The sequence below is a fragment of the Labeo rohita genome, chromosome 24 (assembly GCF_022985175.1).
Source record: "Labeo rohita strain BAU-BD-2019 chromosome 24, IGBB_LRoh.1.0, whole genome shotgun sequence".
NCBI lineage: Eukaryota > Metazoa > Chordata > Actinopteri > Cypriniformes > Cyprinidae > Labeo > Labeo rohita.
Genome location: NC_066892.1, coordinates 14,334,488 through 14,359,283, shown reverse-complemented (window position 1 = coordinate 14,359,283; position 24,796 = coordinate 14,334,488). Strand labels below are relative to the sequence as shown.

Below are 24,796 nucleotides of genomic sequence, written 5' to 3'. Positions count from 1 at the left end.
GCTGGACCAAGCTCTGGGAAGATCAAGCTTCAGGAGATGAAAGTACCGTACGGTATGAAGGCCCGGGTGTGCTGCATTACATCTGCCTGGAGGTTAATTTACACAACAATATGTCTTTGTGCACATGACAGGGCTGTTGTATTTCAAAGCATCTTGACTGCCACCTAGCTGTGACAGCCGGTGGTTGTCTTTGATGTTAAAATGGATCCATGAGTTAATTTGTTAATGTAATGCACAGTGCAGATAAGGATAAAGTTTAAAGGTGTGGCCTGTTGCCTGCAAAGCAGAGGCTTGAGACAGATCATTTGTACTGTTTTGTAAACTACACTTCTAGTCCAAAGTTTTTGAAAAGATTTTTAATGTTTTTTAAAGAAGCATCTTCTGCTCACCAAGCCTGCATTTATTTGATCCAAAGTACAGCAAATATTTTTACTATTTAAAATAACTGCTTTTCATTTGAATATATTTTAAAATGTAATTTATTCCTGTGATCAAAGCTGAATTTTCAGCATCATTACTACAGTCACATGATCCTTCAGAAATCATTCTAATATGCTGATTGGCTGTTCAAGAAACGTTTATTATTATTATTAATATTTTAAAAAGTTGAGTCATTTTTTTAGGATTCATCTTTAATGAATAGAAAATCTATCAGCATTTATCTTTAAAAAAAGCTACACCATTCAAATGCTTGTTTTTAAAATTATAAAAATTAAAATTTTATTTAGCAATGATGCTTTCAATTAATCAAAAGTGATTATAAAGACATTTATAATGTTACAAAAGATTTCTATTTCAGATAAATGCTGTTCTTCTGAACTTTCTATTCATCAAAAAACCCCAAAAATTCTACTCAGCTGTTTTCAACATATTAAAAATAACAATAAATATATTTTGAGCAGCAAATCAGAATATTAGTATGATTTCTGAAGGACCACGTGACCGTTGTAATGATGCTAAAAAATTAGCTTTGAAATCACAGGAATAAATTACATTTTAAAATATATTCAAATAGAAAACAGTTATTTTAAATAGTAAAAATACTTCAAAGTTTTATTGTTTTTGCTGTACTTTGGATCACATAAATGCAGGCTTAGTGAACAGAAGAGACTTCTTTAAAAAAATGAACTAATGATTCAATGATTGAACTAATGATAAAACACGAACTAACTTATTGTGAAGATCTGACTCAAAAGAGTGATTAATTAATTGGATAATTATTCAAATTTAATTTTCTTCCTCACACAAAGCCATTTATTTGTCATTAGGAATAATTAACCCAAAAATACAAATTTGCCTTCAGGCCATCCAAGATGTTGATGAGTTTATTTATTCAACAGAACAGATTTGGACAAATTGCATTACATCACTCACCGATGGATCCTATTTAGTGTATGGGTGCCGTCAGAATAGGTGTCCAAACAGCTAATAAAAACATCATAAAAATCCAGAAGTAATCCAAACGACTCCACTCCATCCATTAACAACTTAAAAAAAATACTTTACACCGCCAGTTTTGGCCAAAACCCATACATTCATAATTCATAATAACACTTCCTACGGTGAAAAAGCTCATCCCCTGTTGCCTTCCTACATCAAAATCTAACAACATATTTGTTTAGAATTTTTTGGGACTGTTTTTACTGTGCTTGATCTGTGCATATTTCTCTCCTGATTCAGAAAAGATATTATGAATAGAGGACTTGTTTTTAATCAGCTGTCTGGACTCTCATTCTGACGGCACCCATTCACTGCAGAACTGATGTTATGCTAAATTTCTGCAAATCTGTTCTGATGAAGAATCAAACTCGTCTACATCTTGGATGGCCTGACTGTGAGCAATTTTTAAGTTTTTTTTTTTTTTTTTGGCTGAACTATTCCTTTAACAGAATCCAGAACATTCTTTAAAAGAATCACTTTTTGTGTTACTGTGAGAAACAAGAAGCCATACGAGTTTGGAATGACATAAAAGTGAGTAAATAATGACCCAGTAAATGAGGCAGTACTCACCAACCATGTGTTTCCGGACATGTGCCATGGTGTAGAACTTCTTTTCACAGATTTCACAAGAGAACTTCTTCTCGGCATATCCGTGGACAATCTTGTTGTGTTCGTGCAAAGACCACAGCTTTTTAAAGGCTTTTCCACAAGTCACGCACTACAAAGATCAGAGGATCCGAATGAGCGGCATTAGACTAAACAGTTCTCCCTTAGGGGTCGATGGAAAACACAACAGGATTTTATCATTCTGAGAACGGCGTAAGCTAAATAAAGAATGAATATTGCAAAGGGCACCTTTAGCTTAAAATTCATTTATATCAAATTAAGCACAACAGCACTATTACCTTAATTACACTGAATTCCCTGTAAGTGCTTTATACAGCAGAGACAAATGAGTATTGGATGGTTTAGACCTAGTTCAAGCTGGAGGAGGAAATGGCCTGGCAGACCTGCTTTAGTGGCTGAAAACAGCTGTTCTCCACAGCCTAATACAGTCTGTGCCTATATATCATCCCAAATCTCGGGTCTATCATTCTGCTCTGCAATATGCACTCGTAGCAGAGCACCAGAAGAGAATACAGATCATTCACCTTTAGACAAGGGAAAACGTGCAATGAGAAGCTAAAGGTCTATGCTTTTTTTATTAGATGAAAACTGGTGCACTGACAAATCGACAAGTTTATTATTATTTTCATATTCTGACCACTAACCAATACATTTTTATATCTAAAAATTGTCTAAATATATTAAAAGATAATTGAAAATAAATCTACAAAAAAAACTACAGTTGAATTTGTTTACATTTAACAGTGTTTTTAAAGATTAACATGAAGTGAATATTAGATGATTGTCTACAGCTACAAAGAGAGGAAATGCAAAATTAAATATTTAGGATTTACGTATGCAATATTAACCAATGCTTCTTACACTACTGTTCCAAAGTTTGGGGGCTGTAAGATTTTTGTTTTTCTGTTATTATTTAAAACATAAATCTTTCAACAAATGTTCTTTTTGCAAATACAATGTATCCTGGCTGAATAAAAGTATTAATTTCTTTTTAAAACCTGATTATTATTAGTTATAATTATATATTGAATATTATTAGTTCATTATATATTTACATTTTAAGTTTTTTATATTTTTAATTTGAATTTTGTTTAAAGTTTAATAATTGTGTTGTTTTTGTCATTTTAGTTTTTTTTATATTGTAATATGTAATCTGTATAGTTTTTATTAATAATTTAATTAAATGATTTACATTTTAATAATTTTTTTTTTTTTTTTATTATAATAATTTAATTTATAATAATTTAATTAAATTTTTAATGTTTAATTTCTTTTTTACTTTTTAATAAATTTCTTCAGTTTCAAATCTTTCATAACATAATAAATGTTCCTGGCTAAAAAAAAAAAAAAAGCTGAATATTATTAGTTATAATTATATATTAATATATATATATTTTTTTTTATTTTTGTTTTTAATTTTTATATTTTCCATTTTAATTTTATTCAAAGTGTAGTAATTTAATTGTTTTTGTTAGTTTTAGTTTCTTTTTTATATAGTTATATATAGTCTATTTAGTTGTTCATTTATTTTTATTTTTATTTTTATTTTATTTTAACAAATTTTTACTTTGGCCTTGACAGCTAGCTGAAAAGAGTTTTTAATATATTTAAGTAAACTTCAGTATTAATTGTAGTTTCAAAAAACTATAATAACCATGATTGTCATTCAAAAATATCATCATACTGGTTAATTTCCTAAAAATTCTAACTTTGCGAATAATAAGTGACCCAGTTCTTGGGCACAGATTTTGTGTGGGCCTACTTATGAGTTGTATGTGTAAATTAGACTGTTTTCACATTCGGTTTTGATGGCTGTGCCCAATTTAATTGTTGCTCCCTCCCGCTAACCCTGCATTGTCTCTCTTTTTATTGTATTATTTGAAATCAATCACCAAGCAAACCAACCGAACCCTGACTTTGCACCAAAGACTTGTGTGAAATCAGCTTTATAGATTGACCTTGTGCATGCAGACAAGTGTGTACCTGTATGTTTTTCTCACAGTTTGTCTGATGGTGTAGCAGCAACTCGCTCTCCAGTAAAAAGCGCTTGCCGCATTTATTGCAGATCTGCATGCGGTTGTGGGTGACGTTCATGTGCTTCTCCAAGTACCAACGGTTGTTAAAAATACGAGGGCACTTCTTGCAAGAAAAGTGCTGCTTTTCTTCAAGCTTCACCTTCTGGCCCAGACTCTCCTGCTCTTTACTCCTCTTCCTCCCCTCCCCGAGCGTGGTGTCAATTAGCGTCTGTCTCATGGAGATGGCTTCCGCTGGTATTCTCGTAGCACGGCGTCTTTCTACACTGGTGCGTCCTGTTTCTGGAATGTCGAGATTATTCTCTTCTTCATCCTCATCGTCCTCGTCATCGCTGCAATTTTCCATCCCTTCCTTTCTGTGTTCATACTCTTCTTCTTCATCCTCATCAACATCTTCGTTATCATCTTGTTCCTTACCCTCCACCCCACGGTGAACGAGGAGGGATGAGGTACTTGAGGTGACGCTCTTACCATCGGACCCTTTAGAAACATTTAAAGTCTGGTTGTTGAGATTGACCTCCACGATAATCTGCTCCCTGTTAAACGAAACAGAACTATCCTGGGATTCATTGAGACTGGCTCCGCCCTCAATTGTGCATAAGCCCCGCCCTCCTCCGCTAGCCACTCCACCTCCGCTGTCATCTTTTTTATACAAGTGTTTGGCTTGTGGGCTGGAGTGGACGCTAGATGAATGTGACTGGGCAACATCCCTGCTGACCCCGCTGCCCTCTACAAGCAACGAGAATGTACCATTTCCTTGTTGTGTGTACATTTTCTCAAGCTCCTTCATCTTGTACATCTGATTGGACGAGGCATTGCCTTGCCCGTCTGTGTCTGCCATCTCATTGGACACAAGTAGCTTGTGGCAGGAACTCATTTGGACCACAGTGGCCACTTGTAGGACTTCGAAGATGGAGATATAGATGAGGTTGAGGATGCTTAACACCTCAAAGGCCAGGTTTATGTGGTGCAGTGGTTGACTCTGGGAGAGGAGGGTCTGAAAGTAGGGGATGTGGTCACCCAGCACGTCCTTGTGGGAGGAAAACGTACAGTGGGACACCAGCACGAGGTCCACGTCGCATAGGTGAGGCTGGTGGAGATGCCTGTCCATTAAACGAGTAAAGTGCAGTGCTGCATCCTCTAGCAGAAAGAACTCAGCAGAGGGGAAGTCAGCAGTCCTCTCTGTTTTGAGACAAGACAGGAGCAAAACTATATTAATCTTACAATTCATCATAAATTAATCTATAAATTCCTCATGAGCATTTTACCATTTCTTTTGAGAAAAATTATCGTTATATCATATACAAACAGAAACTTAAAGGTCTTCACAACACAGTCAAAATGAAATTTCGGTTTAACTTGAAGAAATTGTGACAGAAATATATTACTTATTTGTAATGGTAGTACTACTACTAATAAAATTATTATTAAAACATTTTTTTAAGGAATATTTACCAGAAATATTATTTACCAGAATATATTTATGGTAAACTATGTAAATACACAACACAGTATTTCTGAAAAATGAGACATTAATAAAATAATTTTTTATAAAATCAATTATTTAGAGATGCTTTTGATTATTAATATTTTATGAAACCATTAAAATGGAATCCAGAAAATGAATGGAAAACACATAATTTGATAAAAATAAAACTGAATTTGAGGAAAACAAACGAACAAAAAAAAAATTTAAAACTTTAATAAATTTCCATTAATTTGTGTTGTATCATTATTTAAATTAATCAGACATGCTTTTTGATTCTGATTTTTTAATGTAAACATTTTCAACGTAACTATTAAACCAGAGTTCAGAAAAATTAAAATAGAAAAAATTTAATCCAGAAAATTTATGGAAAACAGAATTTGGTAAAAATGAAACTGAATTTGAGAGAGAGAAAAAAAACGTATTCACAGAGCCTTAAAAATACAATTTTTGTTAAACTTTTAATAAATCCCTATTAATTTGTGTTGTTTCATGATTTAAATTAATCAGACATGCTTTTTCATTCATAGTTTTTAATGTAACAATTTTTAATTTACCTATAAAAAAATTCAGAGAGACGAAAACGAAAAAAAAAAAAAAAAACAGAATTTGAAGTAATTATATAAATTTTACTACTTTAACCTATTTAATTTCAAGTTTTTTTTTTGTTTTTTTTTCAATAATCATACTTTATTTTAATTTTATTTAAATTAACATATAACATGTATTTCAGTTTAAAATAGCAATAACAATACTACCTAATGATCACAAAATCTTTATAAATGTTTAAAGTTTCATATAAGTACAAAAAAATATAGGAAATCTTCGCTGTTTAATATTCTATTTGGTTATATTGGGAAATAGAAGTACAAATTCCTTATCCTTATCTATTCCAAAACCATGAGAAATATGCTTGATTATTGTTAACTAGATTCTTTACACTATTTTACACTACTCTAGATGGCACAAGCTGATTGGTTCCTCCTGTATACGCAGCCAATGAGCTTGCTGCTTTACTTTGAAATGGCTGGTTAGTATTCACTAGAGGAGTTCGCAGTGTGCTTTCAGAGTTCCTCCACCTCCCCAGCTCCACCTGTATAGATCTGCTACAGGTTATGATATATGCAATAATCAAGCAGATCCATTCCACCAAGACCAAATACATTCACATTGTCATATTCATTACCATACTAAAATCTTCCAAGAGTTGTCATGATAGAACTAATTTTATAGTAGCAATATATAAAGATGGACAAAAACCATCAGAACACATAATAATATATTCTGCACAGAAGTTCATTTCATTCATAGCAGCCTTGAAAACAATATCCAACAATGGCCATCTGAGAGTGAGAAAGGCAGAAGCCACTGGAGCATGCTGCTATGCCCTCCCCTTCTGCTCCCAAGGTTGGCTTATTTTAGATCAGGAAGGACAAGGTTTCGATCCGGACAGCATCTCTTTAAAAACTCCACAGAGGAAAAGGAAAGGGACAGAGGGAGAGGCAGCAAGCAAAAAGAGAAAAAGACAAACCAAATAAGAGGACAGAAAGAGAAGCATGCAAAAAGCACATTGATATTCAGAGCCGCACGCAAACCATTAACTTCCTCCTCCTGCGTCCTGTCTCTCTAAGTTATCATTATGCACAAGACAAAACACTGGCCAGTAAACAATTAAAGAGCAAGGAGAGAGTAAATATCAGACTCTCCAAACAATTATACGGATTGGTTACGCTGACTTTTATGTGACTTAGAACAAGCAGAATTAACAGTCTCACGGTTTATCTCCGTAAACAGGATAAGTTTGTTTTCAGAAGTCATTAAAATCCAATCGATCTTGTTAAATGTCACCAAAAATTACACAGAACTGAAAGTATAAACTCTTATTTAGAATACAGTCACATCCATCCACATATGTGACCCCGGACCACAAAACCAGTCATAAGGGTCAGTTTTTGAATCGAAAACATTAAACTATTTACAAATCTAGAATCTGAGGGTGCAAAAAATGTAAATATTGAGAAAATATCCTTCAAAGTTGTCCTAATGAAGTTCTTAGCAATGCATATTACTAATCAAAACATAAGTTTTACGGTAGGAAATTAACAAAATATCATCATGGAACATGATCTTAATATCCTAATGATTTTTGGCATAAAAGAAAAATCGATAATTTTGACCCATACAATGTATTGTTGGCTATTGCTACAAATATACCTGTGCTGCTTATGATTGGTTTTGTGGTCCAGGGTCACATATATACTCACAGTGACCATAGCAATACAAATATCTATAATTATTCTGGAAAACAGCTGGCTGTATCAAACTGTTCTATCTGCCCTACTGTGGAACGATACAGTTTTAGAAAGTATTTAAACTTGGAATTATGTTATAATCAAAAAAAAAATGAGGGAGATATGGCTTAAGAGTTCAAATATAATTCTAATGCATTCCATTTGTGACATTTTGTATATTCGGAAGTGGATTATCACTGGGAAAAAGTAAAACCCAACAGGTAAACAGAAAACTCAAGTCACCAAACTTAGTTCTGAAGCATTCAGGCAGTTAATTTGGATAAAAAACAAATAAAATTCTTTAGCGCCACCAGGAATAATTGAAACGAGATAAGGGCTTGTTTTTCCAAAACAATACCTAGTCAGCTGTATCAAATTCAAAACTGGCAACATGAAACATTTCTGAAAGACATTAAATTGGTTTGAGCTGTCGCACAGCGGTTAGTGAGTGTGCACTTAGTGCATGTCGGTCTCTCTCCCTCTCCTCAAGAATTTCCTGTCGCTATCTACTACATCTGTGAAATAAAATCCCTAAAAAAATAAACTGACTTTAATGCATATAAATGACAGCAATATTGTCTTCAGTAGTTTCAAAGCAATTTAGGCAAATGTACAAACTGGAAGCACATTCATTTGCTTTCTCTGTTTGAAAATTGTGACTAGATGACAAGATGAAAATCATGTTCACTGACATCAATAAAATTTAACAAAAGAGCGACTGTAGGAAGTCTAAAATAAGACAGAGCCCATAACTTCTGCACAGAAGAGAAGAAATTGTATTTTCGTAGCTTCATAGAATTAAGGTTGAACCACTGATGTCCAATGGACTATTTAAACTATATTTTTACTACCTTTCTTAAACATGCCTTAAACACGTCAGTTGCGTTGCTGTCTGTGCAGGGTCAGAAAGCTCTTGGATTTCATTAAAAATATCTCAATTTGTGTCCGAAGATGAACGAAGGTTTACAGGTTTGGAATGACATGAGTAACAAATGACAGAATTTTCAATTTTTTTGTGAACTATTTCTTTAAAGGAGAAGTCCACATTTAAAACAAAGATTCACATATAATTTACTCACCCTTGTCATCCAAGATGTTCATGTCTTTCTTTCTTCAGTTGTAAAGAAATTATGTTTTTTGAGGAAAACATTTCTGCATTTTTCTCCATATAATGGACTGCTATGGTGCCCCGATTTTGAACTTCCAAAAAGCAGTTTAAATGTGGCTTTAAATAATCCCAAATGTGGCTGTAAATGATCCCAGCTGAGGAAGAAGTCTCTTATCTAGCGAAACGATCTGTAATTTTCATTTTAAAAAAATACAATTTAAATACTTCTTGATCTCAGACGCTCATCTTGCCTTTCTCTCCATGAACTTTGTATATTCTGACTCAAGACAGTTAGGGTATGTCGAAAAACTCTGATCGTATTTTCTCCCTCAACTTCAAAAATCATTTCAAAATCATCCTACATCACTGCAGAAGTACCGACCCAGTCTTTGCAACGTGAACATGCAAAGATCAAACACCCTTAACAAAAAAGGTAAAATAGCGATATAGGACGATTTCGAAGTTGAGGGAGAACATGAGATGGGAGTTTTTCGACATACCCTAACAGGAACAAAAACATTCCAAGCAGAGTAAGACAAAATGAGCGTTTGACATTAAAAAGTACATAAATTGTATTTTTTAAATGAAATAACCAATCGTTTCGCTAGATAAGACCATTCTTCCTCGGCTGGGATTGTTTGAAGCCGCATTTGAACTGCATTTTGGAAGTTCAAAATCGGGGCACCATATCAGTCCATTATATATATGGAGAAAAATCTGAAATGTTTGAAATGTTTTCCTCAAAAAGCATAATTTCTTTATGACTGAAGACAGAAAGACATGAACATCTTGGATGACAAGGGCGTAAGAAAATTATTTGTAAATTGTTGTTCTGGAAGTGGACTTCTCCTTTAATTACTGTTACTTATTCCACACAGTTAGTTTGCCAGCTAACTAATACTCCTACAGCATGATCTTTGCCAAACCTTGTTAATTAGACCTGTTATTACCAGCAACACAGGTAGTGAAACGCTCCTCATTCTGTTTCATAAAGCTGAACTCATTGTAGCGCAGAAACCCGTAATGCTTTAACGTAATAAGAGGTGACTCAGGGCTGCTGGCCAGGCCGGCTGGTATGCACTTGGCCGAGGACGTTCACCACAGTGCCAGGCAGCAGAGAGCAGAGCGACGGGGGGAAGAGATCTACCCTCAGTTGACTTTCATTCTGCGGTCTTTACTGCACTGTTTACCACACTTCCCAAATAACAGCAACTGTTTTTGCTGAAATGTCTTCAGAGAGATTTTAAATGCTGCTTTCTTTTCCTGTCAAAAACGGTGAGATGGAAAGCGAAAAAGAAAATGCTGGAATTCCACTCAATAACATCGTCAATGGACGTTCTTGTTTTCTCGTCCAATGAAAATAAATTTCACATTAGCTACTTTTCTTTTTTATTCTTTCAGTTTCTTTGGAAAAAATGAATACATTTATTCAGTAAGGATTAGAGCTGCACGAGATTGTGATCTCGATTCAAACACTCATGCGATCTTATTTCTAAATGACAATGATTCCTCTTTGTCTATTAAAATGGGTTTGGAGGTGGAAAAACAAATACATCCTGCCCCATTTTCAGCGAGGGCAAGTGTTTGGAAAAATATTTATTGATATTTTGTTATTATCGGAAGTAGGGTTGTCAAAAGGTACCGGGTTCGGTACTTTCGAAGTAACAACAGCACTCAAATGTGAGCGGGAAATGGACGTTTTTAAAATTTCAGTACCGAAAGTACTGAACCCGGTACCTTTTGACAACCCTAATCGGAAGTAGGGATGTTCCTGAATAGTGAATCCGTATTCGGAAAGCCACAGAAAATGAATAATGCGTTTTACGAAGCTACTAAAGAGACATGGTTAGCCGCTTACTAGCGGTTGCCTGTTACATTGCAGTACATAAAATTTCACTTACTACATAAACAGAGTAAGAAGAGATGACTGATAGGATGATAGTAAATGATCCAGAGCAGATCTTACAGATTACAGATCCTGAGCACCATTAACAAATATCGTATCTTGTAAAATGTGTGGTAAGTACTGCCGCTCTGTAGTAAACACAGAGTATGTGTAATCACGAATCTTGAAAGTGGAAGTAAAAAGCGAGTGCACATTCAAAAGTGATTTCAATGCCCCGCATATTAATAGGGGCTACCTGATGCCCGCTATTGATATACAGTATATTTACCCAACAATATAATTGCGAAAACATTTTTTTTCTAGTGTTGGGCAAAGATTAATCGCAATCCAAAATAAAAGTTTTTGTGTACATAATATATATTTGTGTCCTGTGCATCTAAATACACACACATGCATGTATTTAAAACAAATATTAAATTAAATATTTATATATTAAAAATATATTTGTAATATAAATTATATGAACATAAATATATACATTTTGAATACTTACAAATATTTTCAAAATATATACTGTATGTGTGTGTATACGTACGTGAGATACGTAAATGTCCTTGTAGACACTTACAGCACATTGGACCAAGATCGTGCACACCAATTTTCATGTTGATGGAACAAATGAAAAAAATTTGTTTTTTTTTCCTTATAGCGCCACCAAGTGGCCAAGCTCCATGATTTTTTTTGCTGTAACCTTAGATTGAGCTCTTACAAACGTGTTCTGAGTTTGGTGGAGATATCTCATTCTTCAGGAGTTATAGGCATTTTACAAAAAGTGGCCCTGCCCCCTTTCAAACATTTTGGCGCCACTTTGCGACGGTGAATCGAAACGGCGACTCGTTTGATAATTATTGATATTCACTCTCCAGAGAATCTTTCTGCACTGGTTTGGTTCCGATCCGGCAAACAACCTAAAACTAATTCGCAAAAGTAGGTTCTTCAAAAAAAAAAGTGTGAAATACCCCAAATTTTCACCAGGCTCACAATCAAATCTGAGGTTTGTGCTTCGTTTGGCATGAGCCAAGGATTTCAATAACATAAGAAACTTCAGCCCCGTGATTCACGGTTTAGAAGTTATAAGTGATTTTGTACTTTTGATCGCTGTAGCGCCCCCGTCAGGCCGTTTGGGGCGAGCCTTGGTGATGTTGTAGACGGTGTGAGTACTACCATCCCTTCAAGTTTCAAGTCTCTACGACTTAACGGTTTGGTATGCACGGCCAATTTTATGTGGAGATCGGTGATCCGTGACCTATTACAATTACAATAGGGTTTCAGCTATGCGCTTGAACCCCTAAAAAGAAAAACAAAAACCATATATTAAATAATCTCATCACTGTAAGTTTAGGTTATTTTGGATGTCTTCAGTGAGAATCATGGGACTGAGCGCAATGAGTACATCATCTCATACTGTAACAATGCACCCACTATGAAGACCACTGACCAACCTCTCAACAACTTTTGATGAATTGTTCGCAATTTCAGCAACCCACCAAGATGTCATTCCGCAACACAAACTCAACAAACCACACCAACAAGCCACAGGAATTTCATAAAACTTTGAACGAAGAATCAACTCATAATTTTATCCCGGGAGGGAAAACAAACACTACTATTAATATTTTAATTCAAGTTATCTACTGACAAAAATAGCGTCTCCTTGTCGGAAAAAACTGGTAACTTGACCCAAGCTGTCCAGCTAGCTTTTCTTTCTCTTGTTACCACAGACCTCAAAAAGTGAGGAGAGGGAGGCTCTTGCTGTCAGGCAGAAGACAGAACGATGGAAATGCTAACTCAGCGATCCTTTCCCCCTTCAGCATTGTCCTAACAAGAGCTCAGGGTTGGGAGGCTTGAGTGACACCCTCAAGAACCAGAACTGGCATCACGCCAGCCTGAATCTCCCTCAGACAGGCCAGAGACACGGCTAGGATGGAGCTTCAGAACGACTGTTCAACATTGATCTGAACAGACACACACTAAATCCTGAGTCAGCATAAAACTAGAACAGACTTTACGGAAAAAAAAGTGAGAGTGATAAAGAGAGACAATTTGAAAGGGAGTTCAAAAATACTGGAAAAAGCCAGTCACCAACTAGACTGCCTAGAAAATAATTGACTGATTTAGTCACCCTAATATTATACAGAACACAACCAAAAAAGCAGCATAAATGATTAATATGGTGGTTGATATGACTTATATGCACTAGATATGCACTAAGCCTCATAAAAACTGATTTTCACTATAAATCTAATTCCCCTAGATCTCAAAGACACAATTTTTCGTCTGTTTCTTTAACCCTCCCAGCAGGTCAACATCTTTAGCAACTACGCTTCTGTGGCACAAAACAATGACTCTTTTGACCTTCAACTAAACTTTGAGGCTGTTGCCCACTCTGTATTAATGAAAAACAAGCATTATCATGGGAATCTAATCAGGCTGCTATTAAAGAGACGAGAGACTAATCGCTGTCCTCCTGCCCTCTGGATTTCTCCGCTTCCTGTGCTGCCAGCTCGAAGGGAAGTTTCACAGCGCTGCAAGATGCAGAGGCGCTGCTGTCTGGCACTGTTTCCTCATCAATCATACACAAATGCCAAACAATGACTCGGCATCTGGAGTCTCTCTGCCCGAGACAATATGCACAATTAGAAATGACCTGCATTTCAATAGAGCTCTAAAGAAAGCCTGGATCTGGTATTGGAAAAAAAGCAACAAAATGGGTAACAGAAGGTCTGTAAGAAAATAAGCTGAAAACAAAACAATTTTAAAATAATTAGAAGATTTTCAGTTTGGATTTTACTGCCGCCATCAAGCTTGAAACCATTATGGTTTTTATAAATAGAGAACATTATATTTATATATATATATATATATATATATATATATATATAATATATGGTAATAAATGATAGTAATTAATACTTTTATTTAGCAAGGATGCTTTAAATTTATCAAAAGTGATGGCAAAGACATTTGTAACGTTACAAAAGAGTTCTATTTTTAAATAAATGCTGTTCTTCTGAACTTTCTATTCATCAAGAAACCTGAAAAAATTCATGTTTTCAACATAATAATAATAATACTAATAATAAATGTTTTTTGAGCAGCAAATCAGAATATTAGACTGATTTAGAATGATCATGTGACTGGAGTAATGATGCAAAAAATTCTGTTTTAAAATCACAGGAATAAATTACATTATAAAGCATTAAAACAGAAAGTTATTTTAAATATTAAAAAATATTTACTTTTTTTTTTTTTTACAGTTTTTGCTGCACTTTGTATTTTGTCATATTACGAAATATTTAAAAAACATCAAAAATATATAAAAATTAACTACAAAATCTAATCTAATTTTTGGACAAAACACATTGTTGGAAAGGTTTGGAATCTCAGGGTTCAATATTTGATGACTACTTTGTGATAAAAGTAATATTGTGACAGAAATGTATAAATTTGTTACAGGAAAATGCATTAAAAAAATCAGTGGGCATTAATGGTCATTACTCTTGGTATATAGTGTAAAAAAAAAACAAAATCACATGAAAAACCTCAATTTTTGTGATATCAACTTCAAATTTGAAACATAACTTCATTTTATAGTTTTTTTTTTAGATTCCAATTTTAGATTCTGAAATATTTGGTACAATTTTAATTTTATATAAAATAAATTAGCACATTATATTTTCTTTATTTTCTTTCCTTTTTTAAAAAAAAAAAAAAAAACTTTTTTAACTGCCTTTATTTTTTTAATGAAGAATAAAGAAAATTATATATTAGGGCTGGCAAACGATTAATCACGATTAATCGTATACACAATGAAAGTTTGAGTTTCCCTAATATATGTGTGCGTACTGTGTGTAATTATTATGCATATATAAATACAAGCACATTCATATATATATTTAAGAAACATTTACAAGTATATGTACTTATTATAATTTTATAGAATTTATATTATATATAAATAAAAATATTTTGTACACAACATACATCTCTTAAATATATACATGAATGTGTTTGTATTTATATATACATACTAATTACACACAGTACGCACACATATATTAGGCAAACTCAAACTTTTATTGTGTATGCGATTAATCGAGATTAATCGTTTGCCAGCCCTATTATATACAGAGAATTTAATTACTATTTTATTGCTGTACACACTCAGAGACTAGAGGCAGGCAGATAGATAAAAATGGACAGACAGCCCCTTCTGCACAGGTCTATTATCCTCATGACATTGCAAAGAAATAACAGAGCAGAGACCAGTTTTGTTTGAGTCAATCTGTTAGTACCTATGGTAATTTCCCCGAGGACAAAGAAACTGTGTGTAGTTGTGAGGAGGAAAGAGCCTCAGTGGACCATATGTAAAAGATTCAGTTTTGCTTTCCACTCCGGAGCAGATTTTCTACTTTTGAAGCCCCTGTGTACCAATCGCCCTCTCAGAAGAGCCACTTTCCAAGGTGATGGAGCTGTCCTCACAGGACCGAAAAAATGAGACAGAGAAACAGATGCCCTGGGTGTCTGTGTATGCGTGTGGTATTGCTCGATGCCTACACCCTCCCCGATTCAATCAGGACACACGTTCAGTCCTGACCTTGAGCTAGACAGACAAACACTTACAGCCCTCACGGAGACACCAAAATGACTTACGGCCTGTGTGTATGCGCTGTAAATTAGTGACATGTTTCAGTTATGAGCACATCTGTGTGTGTGAGAGAGAAAGATCTTCATTGCCTGTACTAAAGTAAAAATTCAGCTTTACTTATTTACCTGTAGGCATGATGTCCGAAATGCTCTTTTCCATAAGAACTGAAACGACATGAGGTTGAGCAAATGATGACATAAGTTTCTTTTTAGGCTGAACTATCGCTTTAAGGTCTCTTAGATACAGATATCGTCTTCTCACCCATTCGGACTAGCCAGCACAGTTGATAATTACACACTGTCAGAGAGCTGCCACAAACCACAGCATCACTTTCACTGAGAAAACCTCCTGAACTATAACACCTGCTATTACACATGCCAGTTCAATGAACAGGGCTGTTTGGAGCTCCTCGGATCAGCTGTCTGTCTAGTGCTGAATAATGTGAGCTTTAAATACAGGGAATGCAAAGGTAGAACAGAGAGTGCGGTACATCTCCATACGAAAAACACTTCTGTACGCATCACATCTGTCACAATGGTTTTTAGAGTGTCCTCCTAAATTCACAAATGTCAGGCATTTAAAAAGTGCGAGAGGTATTTTAAAAAATATACACTACCAGTCAAAAGATTTTTAATGCTTTTTAAAGGGGTCATCGGATGTCCATTTTCCACAAGTTGATATGATTCTTTAGGGTCTTAATGAAAAGTCTATAATATACTTTGGTTAAAAATTCTCGTTGGTTGTGTAAAACAACTCCCTTTTTACCTTGTCAAAATGAGTTCTGCAAAAATCATCTCATTCTAAGGGGGTGTTCCTTTAAATGCAAATGAGCTCTGCTCACCCCGCCCCTCTCTTCTCTCTGTGGAGTGACGAGCCTGTTTACTTTAGCCGCATTTAGCTGCGTTTACCCGCTAAACTTGCTAACTAAAAAAAAGACCCCTTATACTCACTTCTGCTGTAAGTGAAGCTGGATCACGAATGATTTGCGTGAACATAGACGGATATATGTAGATCGGGAGCCGCATTCCCTTCACAAACAAATGTAATCTACTGCATCTTCAGCAGCTTAGATGTCGGGAGTAAATGACAACCACTATGTTTATTATTACATCCATCAACACAACAGTTCAATTGCTCAGTCTGAGATATTCTTGTCTAACTTACATCCCTGCTCCGGCATCGAAACAATGGAGGTCGGACTGTTACAGCTGATCTGAGGTAAGACGCTCATGTCAATCAACTATCGTGGGAGCGGCCTCTGTTGGTGTGACGCCACGCCGATAGGCAACTGAGAATGGCTTGATTTGAAAAAGGGGATATTATTTTTACAGATTCATTAAAAACCACTGCATGGATTTTTATCATTATAGGGTAGATTTGTACATACACTGCCAACACACATTAATGTTCAAACAACGTGAAAATGTGAACTTAGCATCCGTTAACCCCTTTAAAGAAATCTCTTCTGCTCACTAAGCTTGTATTTATTTGATCCAAAGTACAGCAAAGACACTAAAATCTTGAAATATTTTAAAAATAATTGTGTTCTGTTCAAATATATTTTAAAATGTAATTTAATTCTATGATCAAAGCTAAATTTTCAGCATCATTACTCCAGGCTTCAGTGTGACATGACCCTTCAAAAATCATTCTAATATGCTGATTTCCTGTTCAAGAAACATTTTTTCTTCTTATTATTATCAATATTTAAAACAGCTGAGTACTTTTTTCAAGATTCTCTGATGAATAGAAAGATTCAAAGATCAACATTTATCTGAAATAAAAAGCTTTTGTAAAGACATTTATAATGTTACAAAGATTTCTATTTTAGATAAATGCTGTTCTTCTGAACTTTCTGAAAAAAAATCTACCCAGCTGTTTTCAACAACATAATAATAAATGTTTTTCAAGCAGCAAATCAGAATATTAGAATGATTTCTGAAGGATCATGCAAATGGAGTAATGGAGTAAATTCAGCTTTGAAATCACAGGAATAAATTACATTTTAAAATATATTCAAATAGAAAACAGTTATTTTAGAAAGTAAAAATATTTCAAAATTTTACTGTTTTTGCTGTACTTTGGATCAAATAAATGCAGTCTTAGTGAGCAGAAGAGACTTCTTTAAAAAACAAAAAATCTTACTGTTCAAAAACTTTTGACTGGTAGTGTATAAGCAAAAATAAACTTTATTGTAGAAATATGCATAATTACTATTTGTCTAGGCGTTCAATTTAAAACAACAGTTTTCTATTTTAGTATATTTTTACATTTTCAGTATCATCACTCCAGTCTTCAGTGTCTCAAAAACCTTCAGAAATCATTCTAATATACTAATTTGCTGCTCAAGAAACATTCTTTATCAATGTTAAAAACAGCTGAGCTGCTTAATAATTTTGTGATACATTTTTTTAAGAATTCTTTGCTTAGTAGAACTTTCAAAAGAACAGCATTTATTTGAAATATAATTTTTGTTTTAACAGTATAAAAATCTGTCACTTTTGATTATTTTGAATGTGTCCTTGCCAAATAGAAATATTTATATAAAAATGTCAATCATCTGAACAATAGTATAGCCACATCAAAAATGACATAAAAATGAATTATTAAATTAAATTACTAAATTTATATATGTAATTAAGTAATTATTTAAAATAAATATAAAAACAGTTGTCCTGTCAAATTAATTAATAGCGATTAATTGCATCCAAAATAAAAGTTTGTGTTCTACAAAATGTATGTGTGTACTGTGTATATTTATTTGTATATATAAATACATACACATACATGTATATATTAAAAACATTTACACACACACACATATACTCCTATATACTCCAATATACAGTACTCATATTACATATACATTCTTTTTTTTTTTTTTTTTTCTTTTTTTTTTAAGAAATTAATACTTTTATTCACCAAGGATGTATTAAGTTAATAATTAAAAGTTTATTAAAAGTTAATAATAAATAATTTACATTGTTATAAAATATTTATATTTTGAATAAACACTGTACTTTTTAAACTTGTTATTCATGAAAGAATCCTGAAAAAAAAAAAAAATCACAGGTTCCAAAAAATATTTGGCAGCACAACTGTTGACATTATCCAACACTGATCATTCTAATAATAAATCCGCATATTAGAATGATCTCGGAAGGATCATGTGACACTTAAGACTGGAGTAACAGCTGATAAAAATTCAGCTTTTCATCACAGGAATAAATTCTATTTTAAAGTATGTTAAAATAAAAAACATTATTTTATATTGTAAAAACATTTTGCAAAATTACTGTTTTTTTTCTATATTTTTAATCAAATAAATGCAGCCTTGATGAGCATAAGAGACTTCTTTAAAGACTATTACAAGTCTTACTGACCCCAAACTTTTGAACGGTAGTGTATATATATATATATATATATATATACGTATACATGAGTCATATCTTATTTATATACATTTATTTACATATAAATATACACAGTACACACATATATTATGTAAACACAAACTTTTATTTGGGATGTGATTAATCGTTTCGACAGCACAAAAAAACCTTGTGATTGCAAAACAATAAAAATCTATAATTTGAAACTACAAAAAATCCACAACAAGTAAATAAAGAGAAAATTATGTTAGCTTTAAAATGCTGAATCAATGCTGAATGGTCTGATTTAATTCAAGATATTTCAAGATTGGCCTCTGACTATCAGTGTATTCATGAAAATGGAGTGTGACTGATATGTACAACCAACCACAATTCGCTTTTTGTAAATAATGATAAATCAAGGAAAGTGCTCTGGCACACCACTTAAAAACATTATCAAAAAAATAAAAATAAATAAATGAATGAATTATAAACTAAAAAACACTTTTAAAAAATTACAAATACATACAGAACTACAACTTTAAATTAGAAAACCAAAATACTAAACGAAAAAACAATATAGTGAAAATTTTGTGGAAAACTCTAACTCTAACACAAATGCATTAGACAAAGATAAATATTTCCCTTAGGTTAGAAAATATTGTTGAAAGAGGGTGTCATCCCTTCATCTAATTACCAAGTTCAATCAGAATAAGTGATTAGGGATGGCGCTCCCCTGTCAGTTGTTTTTCAGGTTCAGCAGCTAATTAACAGCATATCGGATTGGAAGCCAGTGAAAGCTCTTTTCTGAAGAGGAAAGAAAGCCAGAAACACTCACCTTTCCTATGGTTTTACTCAAACAGGGGAGGATAGCAGGTGCTTACTGCAGAGTTTCTGTACGTCCAGCAAATGCTGCTCAGGGAAGTCCTCATCGGCATCGGCTGTGAGATAAAAAATGCATAAGAAATCAATCAATAAATCCAAAAATTGAACGACTACGCTGGGACTGTTTTAGTTTAAATGAAAATCATTTTTATGACAACATTAACGCATTAAGTATCTCTCGTAACCTTTGGATACTGCAACCGTCGTACAACATTTATTTTATTACAAACCACACGGGAACGTCTACGACTCATTGCACTTTTCCTGTGCCGAGTAAGGCAGATATATTTAGAAGACTTCCCATTTCCATCTATATGTTAATGCAACCAAGAGCAACTGAATCGCAGTTTGAAATATTATGTGCCAAGCGGGGCATGAAATTGAGCCAGACAAACAAACAAAGGATTTTACCTCTCATGTGTCTGCTGCGTCTAATAATAAAAGGTGTGCTTGACAAGGTGAGAGAAATCAGGTTCTCGTAAAAGAGACAGTATATCCACAGCCAGAACCATTTGGCGACACAAACAAAGCCGTGTGAGATCACTGTGACAGCGCCAGGAGAAATTGAAAATTTATATTTGCAGTGAAAAGGAACAGCAAACAACTTTGCAAAGTACTAGAATCTCAGGGTGCTAATCTTTCTTGAAGAGAGAAACAGAGAGAGACATTTACTTCTTAGAAGGGATGAGTATTGACAAATTTCACATTTCGTTTCAATTTCTATTCACAAGCTTGCGATTCGATTCAATATCAATTATTTTGGGTATATATCAGCAGGTCCCTATGAAATTTTATGATATTTTTTCCCAAATTCCATTTTATTTTTTTACAATTCAGATTTTTCCATTTTAATTTTTAATTTTTTTAATGGTTAAATTAAATTGTATTAATCAAAGAGCACGTCTAATTAATTAAAATCATGAAACGTATACAATTTCCCATCAATTTATTAAAAGTTTAACAAAAATGACATGTTTAGGGCCCTATGATTTTTTTTTTTTTTTTTGAAAGTTTTATTGTTAGCAAATACTGTGTTTTAACATGTCTAATTATTTAAATGCGTACTTCATTTATTCACATTTATTCTTAAAATAGCTTTATGAAATGTTTTTTACCCCTCAGAAATTCTGTGTTGTGTATTTAAAATTTTCTGGTTATCAAATGAAGGCATAAAACATTATCTTTTAATTATTGAAAATGAAGCAAATTATTGAAAATAAAGCAAAAATATTTTTGGCAAACAAAGGGGATTTACTATTAAAATTAAAACATGGAAGATATTTTGTTTGATTATACCCTAAGAAGTAGGCTATGTATATTCTACTGAACAATAGTAATATATTTCTGGCACAAAGTCTTAAAGTTATTGACGTTATTCTTACTCAAATGGAACGGTCAAATTCATGAAGTGACTCTCAGCAGATGTTGTTCATGTTTTTAGGTCCTCATTTAGTGAGACGACAGACGTTGAAGTCAAAGCGAGCGTCATGCACGCTTTAGTATCCTATTTGTGTGGTAAACAAATGCGGCATTCATTAACACAGAGACCCGCAGAACATGCAGGATTCGTATTTAAAACATATTTTTGGGGCTACTTACAGATACTAGTCCATATCGCGGTTTGATTTAAGTGTAATGACCTATTTTTGATTAATTTATCCAAACTTCGACAAATTCAGTGTTATTCAGTAAATTCCGTTTTTATGACTGGATTCTGCAAATTCATCCGCGTTTCCGCATCGCAGAAATCATAGGGCCCTATATCAGGTACAGGACATGGCAAATTTTCTCAAGGAACAAAATCTCTCAACTGCTGAGAGTTTGCTGGTACTACATTATAATACTGATGGTTAAAATTAACTGATTTGTACATAAACATTTAAATAACACTCAATGAGGTTTTTATAATAATAGTCACAATTGCATAATTGTAGTTTTAATCCAAATAGTTTTTTGAAATATAAACATTTAAATGGTGACTGTCATAAAACTTGATTGATTTATTCAGTGAACAGTAAAAAATGATAATGAATATGCTCTACGGGGCATATATTTAGCAAAATCCTCGTCTCTAGAGTTCATTTTTCTAGCTGACTAACGAGTGTATGCTCACCGAATGTTTTTTTTCTGAGGTAAAAGTGACATTATGTGACATTGTTTATAAGCTGTTTTATCGACGTTTTTTTTGCAGTTGAAACACTGATTGAGCGATTACATGAGACAGGATACGGATTCCGGTAAGCTCTTACGCTTTCTTTTAACATATCTTCAGATGTTTATTTATGTTTATTTCAAGCTGAAACTTGTTATAGAGGTGAATAGGAATACGTTTCTTCTCTTGAACTGAGGCACCACAGCGATCTGTCACTCCACATTAAACAGCACCAAAATGGCATTTATTGTTTGAATGTTGTAAAAAAAATGGACAGAATTTAAAATCTGAGACTTTGTAACAAAGCACAAAGCTTACTGCGATTTATTTAATGGGAGGCGCACAAACAGGCTACTAGGGCTGGGCGATATGGCAAAAAATGTTCGATTTTTTTCAAAACGTTTGACTGATTCTTGAATTTTAATGATTTTTAACCACACCTGAAGTTTTCAACATGATGTAAATGTTAAACAAATCACTTCTTAAATATCTCTGCAGAAAACTGCATGAAAAATGCATGAACCTCAACTACATCTTATACAAACTTGTCTTACATATAATATATGTTCAGAAATAATTAGATGAAAAAGCATTAAAAAAAAGATTATTATTAACTATGTATGTTCTGTAAAAACAATGAACAGCAGCTTTCACCATGATGCATGCAAAGATGTAATATCAGACATACAGTAGTAGTTCCTCAAAAATGTTTTATTAGATCGCGCTGCTTTCAATTGTATTTTCTATGTGTATATATATATATATATATATATATATATATAAAATATTCAGATATTTCTATTTTTAAAAAATGCTGCTTTTTAAGTCAAAAATTGGTCTTGTCTTGTAATAATATAATAGAAATATTGTAGTAATAATAATAGTCTTGTTTTGTAATATAATACTGTTTTTGCTGTATTTTTGATTTGGGACTACAAAAACATTTTTAAAAAATCTAAGCGACCCAAAACTTTTGAAAAGTTAATGTACAGTAATTTACTTTATTATAGTACAAAAAACTGAATTTCAATAATGAGAGTCATAAATAAGAACAGTGAGACTTAAAAAAATAAGTTAAATGCCTCTTCATTAGGATAAGAACTTTAGGGGAAAGAATAATTTTTATCCAAATATTTGATCATTTTATCAAAATATTTTACCATCCTCCTTTCGATGTTGCACTGAAATATGACCCTGTCAGATTTCTTCAGTTTCTCCCACTTTTCTCAAACAGCCGAGCAAGCACAAAGTGTGGCTGTAACGGAACTTCATTTTATCCAGTGCAGGAACTGAATAATCAGATTGTAGACTGCGATCTGCTACGTTACCATGTCCAGAACAGGACTGCCAGGAGAATTCAGCCTGAGCTATGCGAGCAGGAGCTGAGTCAGGACTTCTGGCCAAGAGAAGAGCCTGTGGAGTTGGCATGTCTCTGCCACATAAAGCACAAACACAAACTGCCACAGATCTGCTAACTCCGCTCATGGGCCAACTCCTCTCCATGTAGACTCTGACCTAAGTATGCAGTAATAAGAGGAACTGAACCTGACAACCATTCCCATAACCAACAAGGAGAAAGAATTAAATGTGTTTGTTTAGCTTAAAAATACATTAAATGACACAAAAGAAGATATTTTAAACAATGCTGGTAACCGAACAGCTGATGGTAGCCATTGACTTCTACATAATTTTTTTCCATACTATGGAAGTCAATGGCTACTGTAGACATGCATCAAAATATCTTCTTTTATGTTCAACAGAAGAAAGAAACTCATACAGGTTTGGAACAGCTTGAGGGTGAGGGTGATCGCTTTAAAGGAGAAGTCCACTTCCAGAACAACAATTTACAAATAATGTACTCACCCCCTTGTCATCCAAGATGTTCATGTCTTTCTTTCTTCAGTCGTAAAGAAATTATGTTTTTTGAGGAAAACATTTCAGGATTTTTCTCCATATAACGGACTGATATGGTGCCCCGAGTTTGAACTTTCAAAATGCAATTTAAATGCGACTTCAAACGATCCCAAATGCGGTTGTAAACGATCCCAGCCAAGAAAGAAGGGTCTTATCTAGCATAACGATCGATTATTTTAATAAAAATAATACAATTTATATACTTTTTAATGCCAAATGCTGATCTTGTCTTACTCTTCTTGTCTTACTGCCTGGACTGTTTTTGTTCCGGTTCATGACAGTTAGGGTATGTCAAAAAACTCCCATCTCATGTTCTCCCTCAACTTCGAAATCGTCCTATATCGCTGTTTTACCTTTTTTGTTAAGGGTGTTTGATCTTCTTTGCATGTTCACAAAGACATGAACATCTTGGATGACAAGGGGGTGAGTACATTATATGTGAATCTTTGTTTTTGAAGTGGACTTCTCCTTTAAGCATCACTTTCATTTTCAACGTCGATAATAATAAGAACATGACTCGAATTGAATGCTGGGAGCCGTTCGAGAAGCACTTGTCACATGAATTTAAGTGACCCCAACAGCAGTGCGCTGAGAGACAACGAAGCCTCAAAGTCAAGGGTGGGCAGGAATGTCCTGAATAGATGGTTACATAAAAACCCTCAGCATGATGCTTTTTTCCAGGCCGCAGCACTAAAGGACAAGACTGCAGAGTTTAGCAGGAGTCGTTCTATTTCAGCTCTTCCTAAAGCACAAATTTTCATGAGCGCTTTCATGGGGAACAGTTAACAAAGGGCCAATTCATGTAGGTTCATTTTAGGTAATCATCAGTGTACAGTGCATTCGATGCATTTATTCATTCGTCATAGGCTTTTTCAGCATGCATTTAAAACCTTGGTGCTTTTACCACCAGTACTTAGCAATGAGAACTAGTCAGA

General features: G+C 33.7%; 1 protein-coding gene across 1 annotated transcript in view; it reads right to left on the bottom strand.

Annotated features, from left to right (window-relative positions):
* The window catches only part of zbtb47b (zinc finger and BTB domain containing 47b), a 33,375-nt gene that overhangs the window by 6,000 nt on the left and 2,579 nt on the right, over positions 1 to 24,796 (bottom strand). The window contains exons 2-4 of the mRNA XM_051097987.1: positions 19,749 to 19,851; positions 4,051 to 5,282; positions 2,011 to 2,158 (exon numbers count right to left, since the gene is read on the bottom strand). Of these exons, the coding sequence (XP_050953944.1) occupies positions 2,011 to 2,158; positions 4,051 to 5,211 (1,309 nt within the window). The 5' untranslated portion in view covers positions 5,212 to 5,282; positions 19,749 to 19,851. The remainder of the gene's footprint in view (positions 1 to 2,010; positions 2,159 to 4,050; positions 5,283 to 19,748; positions 19,852 to 24,796) is intronic.